The sequence below is a fragment of the Hevea brasiliensis genome, chromosome 3, assembly GCF_030052815.1.
Source record: "Hevea brasiliensis isolate MT/VB/25A 57/8 chromosome 3, ASM3005281v1, whole genome shotgun sequence".
In the NCBI taxonomy this organism is placed as follows: domain Eukaryota; kingdom Viridiplantae; phylum Streptophyta; class Magnoliopsida; order Malpighiales; family Euphorbiaceae; genus Hevea; species Hevea brasiliensis.
This window is the reverse complement of record NC_079495.1, coordinates 94,789,823-94,800,755: the sequence shown is the minus strand read 5'-3', so window position 1 is coordinate 94,800,755 and position 10,933 is coordinate 94,789,823. Positions and strand designations below refer to the sequence as shown.

Here is a 10,933-nt window from a genome sequence, read left to right as displayed (position 1 = left end):
ATTCTGATCAAAATTTTTTTATTAAAAAAAAGTAGTAATAATAATAATATAATGATGTGATTGATTAACACATTAATTATGAATGAGCAACCAACAACACAAATTGCTCCATTTTGTTGATGAATAGCCACCATATTTGTTGAAAGAATTTTTTTTTTCTCTTTTAAAAAATAGAAATTCAACATTTCAAGTTTTCAGCCCCACCTCATTAAATAATTTTAAAAAAATAAAGGTCATAATAAACCATTATTAGAAGGAATATAAATTTTAAAACCATTGCAAAAAGAAATTGAACCCAGTCTTTATCATTATGGATGTGATGGTAGACAACTGGTAATGAATATAAATAAGGGGAGAAGTAGTGAATGGGAGCATCGCATTTCTAAATGGAGTTGGCTAACTTAGCAAAGTGTTTATTGTTGGGTCTTATAATCCTATGGATTCAAATCCATGGAAACAAAGGTTGCTTTGAAACAGAGAGATTGGTGCTGTTAGATTTCAAGGAATTTGTTGGGTCAAATGGATTAGATGTAGACTATCTTCTTTCTTCATGGGTTGATGATTCAATGAGTGACTGTTGTAAATGGGAGCATGTTACGTGCAATTCTACCACAGGTCACGTGACTAAGCTCTCTCTCAACAATACACGACAATTAGACATAAGGAGTGATTCGTTTTATGATGATGAAAATATTTGGTTTGTAAAATTTTCAATGTTTCAGCAGCTGAAAGAACTCAGAAGTCTTAATTTATCATACAATAGAATTGGTGGTTTCATTGATGACACAGGTACATATGCTATGCTCTTCTACTTATATTATCATTTTTTTAACAAATATATTATTTTAGTTATTGAGATTTTGAAAGTTCTTTTTTTAATAATATATGCAGGTTTTGAAACATTATCAGAATTGAAGAAGTTAGAAGTCTTAGATCTTAGCTCTAATTATTTCAATAATAGTATCTTATCATCATTGAATAATCTTACATCACTTAAGACTTTGATTCTTAGTGACAATATCATGGAAGGTTCCTTCCCTTGCAAAGGTATGTCTTATTTAAATTCATCTTTAAGAACATCCAATTAATTCCCTTTACCAATTTTATTACTTTATATTTTTGTTTTATATTCTTTTCCTTTCTAAAGTTCAACTTTTCTAGTATTAGTTACATGATACAAAACCAGGCAACTTGAAAAACTTAAAATTGTTGGATTTGAAATTTAATTAATTCAGTAGCAGTCTACCAACTCAAGGTACTCTTTAGATCCCATTTCTACTTCAATATTGGAATTGGCTTCTCTCAACATAATTATTTAGTTTGAAAGTGATTAAATTAATTATGTTCTGAAATAACATAAAGTTGTATGGTATATATAGGTTTTGAAAGATTAGAGGAGTTGGACATCAGCTACAATTGGTTCAATAATAGCATCTTATCATCATTAGGTGCTCTTACATCACTTAAGACTTTGATTCTTAGAGAGAATAGCATGGAAGGTATCTTCCCTATCCAAGGTATGTTTGATCCTTGGAATTTTTTTCTTCACACTCATTAATTCTATCAGAACATGCAACAAACCCCACTCAACCATGTACTCTATTCTTTGAGTCTAGTTCCCATTATTTTGATTTTCATTTTATTCTTTTTCTGCTTTTGGTTCAGAATTAATTAGTGACCTGAAGAATTTGGAATCCTTGGATGTAAGTTTGAATAGATTCAATAGCACCCTACCATTTCAAGGTAAACTTCAGATCCCATTCGTACTTCAAGGTTGGAATGGGCTTCTCTCTCCATTTAAATCACAACAAATTGTGATTAATCAATTTGAAAGTGGTTATATAATTAATTGTTAATTTCAATTGGTTGATTGTTAATTTTTATGAATAACTTGTACTTCACAAATGAAATAACTTAAGCAGATTTCAAAAGCAATTTCTCAAAGGTTAGCAAATTGAAGTATTTGGATATGTCTTGGAATAATTTCAACAATGGTATATTGAGCTTCTCAAGCATATTTCCTTCCGTTGAGACACTAGACTTGTCTTATAATAATTTGGAAGGGCCACTTTCATACAAAGGTATGTGATATATTTTTGGATTTCAACTCCGAATCTCTTTTCTATTTTCCTATTATTGCAGTAGAAGATGGTTGATTCATTTTTTCGGTCTTCATCTCTCACTCTCTGTGTTTTGATGCAGACCTTGTTAAACTGAAAAATTTGACGGTGCTCAATTTTAGGGGAAACAACTTGAACGGAACTCTGCCATTGCAAAGTAAATGAAAATATTTGCTTTCTTCTTAAAATAAATTAGTATCTATTTGTACATTGTATGAATTATTATCATTATTTTAATTTTTAAATATTATATTTAATATTATTATATAAAATAGAAAAAGATGTAACTCAAAAAATATCAAAATAATATATAATTCATTTAAACAAATTTATTTTGAAAATATTTTTAAATGATGGTAAGTTTTATAAATTTTTTAGAGATTTGTTATTTTGAATTTTAATTCAAATATAATTCCGTGTTGATTTTTATGCATTGTAGAACTTTATTAGATTATTAATTTTAAAACAAAAAGCTTAAATATATTTAATTTTATCCTAACGTTTTTCTAAGAGATAATTTCATCCTAATTGAACTTAATTATCCCTCCATTATAAAATTTTGGTGATATATAATATATAAAATTCTATCTTAAAACAGACATATATAAATGTATAATAAATAATAGACTAACAAATTAAAAAAATGTATAATAAATAATAAAATAAACAGAAAATAATATTAGCATTAATGTTAATTGAATTTTTCTAATGTAGGTTTGGGTACTAACATAGAAAACCACCTTAAATAGGCATTTTTGTAAGAATATTATATGTGAACGTTTAAATAAAAATAATGCAAATAGTTATAAGACTCTACATTGGAGACTCTACAAATAGTAATCAGTGAAAATAGATTAAATAGCAGTATCTTATTATCATTGGATGCTCTTACATCACTCAAGACATTGAAATTTAGTTACAATAGATTCAATAGCAATATTCAAAGTATGTTTGATTATTGGAATTGTTTTCTTTACACTCATTAATTGTATCAGAATGTCCCACTCAACCATGCACTCTTGATTTTGTTTTCTTTGAGTCTAGTTCTCATTATTTTGATTTTCTTTTTATTCTTTTTCTGCTCTTGATTCAGAATTAAGTAAGTTGAAGAACTTGAAATCCTTGGATGTAAGTGGTAACAGATTCAATAGCACCCTACCATTTCAAGGTAACCTTCTGATCCCATTCGTACTTCAAGGTTGGAAAGGACTTCTCTCCATTTAAATCATAATAAATTGTGATTAATTAGTTTGAAAATAGTTATACAATCAATTGGTTGATTGTTAATTTTTATAAATAACCTGTACTTCACAATTGAAATAACTCTGAATATTATGAATATTATATGTGACTGCTTAAATAAAAATAATAGAAATAATTATAATAAATTAACATAATTTTTTTTTCTTATTACTAATGTTGGATTTGATGAACAAATTAATAAAATATAAATAAAATATTCAAAATTTATATTTATAGTTTTAGTTTGATATATATTCAAAATGTGATACAAATTACATGACAATTTAATTAAATCACACTAATGCTGCAAGAAAAATTAATATTAAAATTTAAAATTTTAATTCCCATTAAAAAAAATATAATATACAAAATTCATTTATATAAACATAAAATTTATAAGTCATTTTAATGACGACGAATAAATTATTTATTTAAAACAATTTTTGTGAGTTTAACTTAAACAATAAGATATATGTAATTAATTTAATATATATATATATATATATTGCTTAGTAAGTAAAATGTTATCCACAATTTATCAATAATTTATAATAAAATTAAATTTAAATTTCTTATGTTGAATTTTGATATCCAAACAATTATATAACTTATTTTTAATCTTATTGTCAATCAATTTAATATTAAGCATTAAGATTGATAATTCATTACAAAAGTAAATAGTTAGAAATTCATCATAATAATTAGGGAAATATGTATATCTAATTTTAATATTATTTTAATTAGTTTTTTAAATAAAAATATTTTAATAGGAAAGTATTTATATTAGGAAGTAATAATTAGTTAAAGTTTAGGATTATATATTTTTTAAATACACTTTTATATGTAAATAGGATAATTAGTATATAAATTGAAGTCTGGAAGGTTTGTTAATTCTTCAGCGACAAAATTTTTTTATAAATCATGTAATTGAGGAATTCTATAAATTTTAATAGCAACTATTAAAATAAAAATATAATTTTAATATTATATTTATTTTGTTGATATAATATCAACAAAGCGTAAATACAAATCATGAATTGTAATTACATTATATCATATTTATGCTAAAATTAATAAATAATGAAATAAATAAATAAATATCTTTTCCTTATGGAAGGAAAAACCGTTACTTGTTCAAAATTATAGTTTATAAGCAAACGTATTTCTGTATAGAGTTTCACCTGCACAAGAATTCTTTTTATAAATAATAAAGTTATTATACTAAAAATAAACTGAATATTTAATTCGTTTTATTAGATTTTATTAAAAATTAAAAATCAAAATATTTATATCAGCTTAACAAAGCTAATAACAAAGCTATTTAGTAATCCCATAAACTATGGCTAGTTATTTTATTTATAATCATTAATTTTATTGTTGTGAATTGTGATGAAAATAGTGCTTCTAAATTTTAATATTCAACTAACTTATATCTAAATCTATTATTTTCTTTATACAGAATTATCAACTTTCAAAAGTTTAGAGATTTTGAATTTGGAGGGAAATGAATTTACTGGAAGTATTCCTGAATATATGTGGACTCCACCTTCCCTCAAAGTATTATCTTTATACTACAACAAACTCAATGGCTCTTTACCAAATCAAAGTAAGTTTATCTGAAATCAAAATTTCAATTTTGTTATTATCAATTGCAATGATTTTTATGTTAATCCTTTGTTATATAGGTTTGTGTGGCTTGAAGGGTCTTCAAGAGTTAGACCTTGGCTATAACGAATTTGGGGGTAGTCTTCCTCAATGCCTTGACAATTTGACATCTCTCACATTCTTAGATCTGTCTGGAAACCAATTAACAGGGCACATTCCTTCATCTTGGCCAGCTAACCTCAAATTTATTGATCTTAGCTATAATCGTTTTGAAGGCATATTCTCAGTCAAAAACATTCCTTCATCTTCGCCAGCTAACTTCAAGTCCTCCCTCAAATTTATTGATCTTAGCAATAATCTTTTTGAGGGCTTATTCTCATTCAATTTATTGGCTAATTATTCCAGCCTTGAGGCACTTATATTAAGCGGCAACAACATTACGTTTGAGACTGGTTGGATTCCTTCATTTCAGTTAAAGGTTCTTATAATGCAAAGTTGTGGCCTCGACAGCATTCCTGAGTTTCTCTTTCACCAATTCAAATTGGAAGCACTTGACTTGTCACACAACAAAGTAAAAGGAAGGTTTCCTAATTGGTTGCTTGAGAACAATGGAGGACTTGAGATCTTAAATCTTCAGAATAATTCTTTCAATGGGCAGCTTCAAGAAATTGGCACAAAGATGCTTCCGAACATGAGACATCTTAATTTAGCCAGAAATTATTTTCAAGGTGATTTTCTTTTTGCTGTTGGCGATGACTGTAAATTGATGAGTTTAGATTTGTCTCATAACAACTTCTCAGGGGAAGTACCGAAGGAACTGCTTTCAAGTTGCATTTTCTTGACACATCTGAGGCTATCTTATAATAACTTCCACGGTCAAATAATGATATTTAACATCACTCGATTTGATTATCTGCAATTGAATGACAACCAATTTGAGGGAACTCTAGCAAGTTTACTCCCTTATTTTAGTCACCAAATGCGTGGCCCAGAGATTCAATGGTTAGATTTGAGCAACAACCGATTGCATGGTGAGATTCCACACTGGATGGGTAACTTCACATCTCTACGTTATGTCAATTTACATAATAATTTTTTTGAAGGTCGTATTTCAAAGGAACTTCTTTCAATCGAGTACCTAGACCTTTCTCACAACAATTTTTCTGGGCCATTGCCTTCTTTCTTCCATGGAAATTATTTAGAACAAATAAATTTGCAAGGTAACAGATTCATTGGTTCAATACCAGAAGCTTTGCTCAATATTTCGACACTGAAGGTATTAGACTTGAGCAATAACGAGTTGTCAGGCACCATTCCTAATAACACTGGTGAGTTTCAAAATGACTTGAGAGTTCTTTTATTAGGAGAAAATCATTTAAGTGGCTTCATTCCAAATTGGTTGTGTCAGCAAAACTACATCAGCTTATTAGATCTCTCAAGAAACTTTTTGTCTGGGTCCATTCCCCACTGCTTACATAATCTCTCCTTTGGAAAGGAAGAAGGAGATTTCTATGATAGCACAACTGTAAGTATGTCCTCACAATACATGATTCCCATATCACTTCACAAAGGCTTTGACACTTCTGTTTTTTATGAAGTCATTGAGGAAGAAATTGAGTTTTTTACAAAATATAGAGCTAGCACGTATAAGTATAAGGCTCTCAATTACATGTCTGGATTAGATTTGTCAGCTAATAACCTAACAGGTGAAATTCCACATAAGCTAGGAGAGCTATCCCAGATTCATGCATTAAACCTATCACACAATCAATTGATAGGATCCATCCCGAGATCTTTTTCGAATTTATCACAAATAGAAAGTTTAGACCTCTCTTATAATAATTTAAGTGGAGAGATTCCTTCAAAATTGATAGATCTAAACTTTCTAGAAGTATTTAGCGTGGCTCACAACAACTTATCAGGCAAAATTCCAGACATGAAAGGACAGTTCAGTACATTCGAGAGTAACAGCTATGAAGGGAACCCATTTCTTTGTGGACCTCAAGTGGAAAGAAAATGCAATGATAATAATGTTGAATCACCTTCGTCACAAGTGGAGTCACGACATGAAGTAAGTGGGAAATGGTATGAAATTGATCGTGGGGCTTTCTTAGTATGTTTTTCAGTAACTTTTATCATATTCTTTTTGGCAGCCATCACCTCTCTTTATATTCTTCCTCATTGGCAACAAAGCTTGATTCATCACAGTAGAGAATATATGTTTTCATGTTATTACTTTTTATTTGATATTTTATTAAATTTAGATATTCATTTTGTATCGTTAATTAATGTCATTAGTTCTAAGATCTTCTAGAGCTGATTATAGTGCTTACAACTTTGTTTTATTTTGTATCTTTTCTTTGTTTTGTTTTGTTGTCTTATTTGTTGCTCTTTTAAGGGGTTTTTTTCATCACCATTAGAAGTTAGTTTCTAGTTCAGGGTGTAATGGGGTAGACCTGTTGGTCTGGGATCCTTCTTTTGGTGATTTTCCCCCTCCTATTCTCTATTAATAAAATCGTTATGCTTATAACCAAAAAAGAGTTATAGATGAAGTATACCTAAGGATTAGTGTGTTTAGTGTGGTTGTAAAATTTATTCTTGTTTTCACTTGTAATCACTACATTTATGACTATATATATATGTGTGTGTGTGTGTGTGTGTGTATTACATGTTATCTATACTTATTATATGTACTCTAGTTTAATTTTATTTATATGCAACTTTAGAAAAATTTCTATACTAATTAATTAATATAAACCATAGAACTAATAGAAAATTTTCATAAGACCAAGTATAATAATACAACAAAACTATAAAAATCAAAGTAAAAAATCTAAACCATCTAAACCAAAACTATGAAAACACCTAAAAGGCACTTTCATTATACTATAGTTGTGTGTACTTAAGTAATAACAATTACTTGAAAAAAAAAGATGTCATCTCCACAAAAAAATGGTGAAGACCAAGAACCTTTCTTCGCATAGGAATCCTATCCAAGTGAAAGGAGCAAGAAAAGTTTTACAACTTCTTAATTTTGCTAATAAAAATAAATCAAAGGCACCATCAAGTGTTACCTTAACAAAAAGATAGCGAAAATCAATAGTCTTTTTCTCACAATAGAAACTCTATCCAAGTATAAATAACAATATAATACCCAATACCTTTAAATTTAATTTTTAATTTCATTAACGGTTCAAATTATTGTTTTATTATTTATCTTAGACAATTTTTAAAATTTAAATAGTCATTTTTTCATTCTATAATATTTTTACTATGTTTGATTGAAATTATTTATGTTTCTAATAATATTATTGTGGTTTAAAAATTAGTTATGGGCATTGAGAAATACTTAAAAACACTTCGAACTTAATTGAAGAACCTTGTAAAGTTTAGGGTTTAAGACACACACACATATATATATATATATATATATATATAGAGAGAGAGAGAGAGAGAGAGAGAGAGAGAGAGTTGAGTTACAATTCTACAACCCGACTTGGCCAGAGTTTCACTCTTCTAGCACTAACAATTTTGATCACCTTGCAGTCCTAAGACAAGATGAAAGAGCCCTTCCTCGCCACCATCCATCATCAGAATTGAGGAGAGGGAAAATCTCTCTCCTCCGTAATTTTTTGATCATCTTCCAACCAATTCAATTGTTGCCCAAATGATTCGAAACCATTGATGGACTCCTCTTGACGCAAGCTTTGATTTTATACTAACCATGCCTCGATCAGACACAGAACAAAAAAGATGCTCATCAGATGGCCGAGATCGATCAGTAAGATTTCAGTCCCTTTGGATCGTTATTTTTGAAAACTACCTATACCATAGTGATTGACTTGTTTTGGGTTTCATGTAGGTACCTTTAAATAGGTGATAGGCTTCCAGCAATGGGATCGTATTTAGGATAGATCGAAGCTCCATGTGGGTTGTCCTAAAAGGTAGCCAATATTGTACTCATTTCCAGCATTTTTAGACACTTCATACGCATTTCAGGTAGCAGAATCAATAATTGTAAGTATGAAATCAACTTAGGTAATTTGGACCTAGAACTTGAATGGCCAATTAATTAATAAAATATTTTTGAATTAGTGAAGTTAACTATCATGAGTTTAATTGATAAAAGGATGATGTAAAGGATTTTCAGAAATTTTTTCATAATCATTAGAGCTATGGACATAATTAATTAGACTGCAAAGGAATTAGAAACCTGAGCTAGACTTGGAGACCCATACTTAGATTATGTGTTCTAGCATGGGCAATATAATGTTATTGTGGGCTCGAGCCCATGTTGTTGCTTTGCAGGGAGGTTTGGTCCTAGGTATAGAGGAGACTTTGCCGAAATGCTAGCAAATCCCTAGGATTAAAATTCTATTTCTATAATTGTTAGTTGTTTAATAGTATGTTAGTATGTCTATATAAGTGAGCCGAAATGGACGTGTCTCAATTCTAGCCAAACTAATAGTAGTCAAGTTAATTGGTCAGTGAGTAGAACACACTTTAAATTTCTTTTAAATAAATTTAAATTGTTTTATGCAAGTACGTTCATGCATTATGACATTTATTTTATTTTATTATATAAGCCAAATGCATTCCCAAACAGCTGAATTGTTGTGTTTTTGCCTAATAGACACTTGAATTTTTTTTTTTTTTTAACAAATCTCATACCTCAACTTAATAAAAACATATCACTTCAACACAAATTTGCACATGGCCTTAAAAGTGAGGTATACGTGCATACAAGTGGCCAAATGTGTGCCAAATGGACAATAAACATCCAAGCTAGCACCTCTATCTACGTGAGACAGTTTTAGGTCAGAAAAAACAGGTTTAAGCTCTCAAATTGTTCTTCAAAGATTCTAAGAATCTGTAACCCTATATACTTGTCCAACAGAACAATGTTTGGGTGCCATTTTCAGAGAAAGTAGAAAATGGAAATAAAAAAGAAAAATAAATAAAGAATCGTTGGAAATATTTTCTTTAAACAATGCAGCCTAGAGTCCCTATTGCCATATCCACCAATGAAGACCATCTCCTTGCCTTTATTGCCATATCCACTAATGGCTTGCCTCATACCCACTACCACTCAACTCTCACTGATTCTCTCTACTTCACCCATACACCACCATAAGCCCACATTCTTGCTCCAATCAGACATTCATGACTCTCTTTTCTTCCCCATTAGTGTCCTTCCACACAGTATTGGACCTATTTCATCAGCTCATCCCTGAAATCCCAAATCTCCATCGTTGCTTGTTCACTAGTTTCCCTCATCTCAACACTCATTGGGAGAGGAAGAATGGTTTCAGTGAATGCTAGAGAGTTTGGAAAGATCACAGCTACGCTGGGAGAGGAAAAATGTGATTGGATTGAAGGTTTTGTGGAAGAGTGTTTAGTTCTTTTACTTTGTTTGAGGACATGGTCAAGTGCATTCTTATCTGCAATTTTCAGTAATCTTCGTCTTCTTTTCTGTTTTATTTATTTCATGCCTTTATGCTACTTGACATATTGCCACTAATAGATCCAAGGAGGATATTTTTAACTTGGTTTATTTTTTAATATTTATTTATTTATTTTGGGTTTTTCTTGTTTCAATATATTATAAAAAAAATGAGTTATCATTCTTACCTATCAATTATTACTTTAAAAATTATGTTTTAAGTGATTACTATTATACCTAGTAATTGAAGAACTGGGTAATATAATGTTGTTGTGTTCTAGCAGGCCCCAAATGGGCAATATAGTGTTGTTGTGGGCTCGAGGCCATGTTGTTGCTTTGCACGGAGGTTTGGTTCTAGGTACAGAGGAGATCTATACTTTCTAGAAGTATTTAACATGGCTCACAACAACTTATCAGGCAGAATTCCAAACATGAAAGGACAATTCAGTACATTCGAAAGTAACAGCTATGAAGGGAACCCATTTTTTTGTGGACCTCAAGTGGAAAGAAAATGCAATGATCA

General features: G+C 29.6%; 1 protein-coding gene across 1 annotated transcript; it reads left to right on the top strand.

Moving 5' to 3' along the window:
• The first annotated feature begins 371 nt into the window (after nt 1–371).
• LOC131178689 (receptor like protein 21-like) lies at nt 372–7,581 on the top strand. The gene is made up of 9 exons (XM_058144065.1): nt 372–789; nt 892–1,047; nt 1,380–1,517; nt 1,666–1,743; nt 1,923–2,081; nt 2,203–2,277; nt 3,214–3,288; nt 4,822–4,968; nt 5,048–7,581. The coding sequence occupies exons 1-9, from the start codon at nt 387–389 to the stop codon at nt 7,279–7,281; spliced, it is 3,465 nt and encodes a 1,154-aa protein (XP_058000048.1). The 5' UTR covers nt 372–386; the 3' UTR covers nt 7,282–7,581.
• Nucleotides 7,582–10,933: the final 3,352 nt, after the last annotated feature.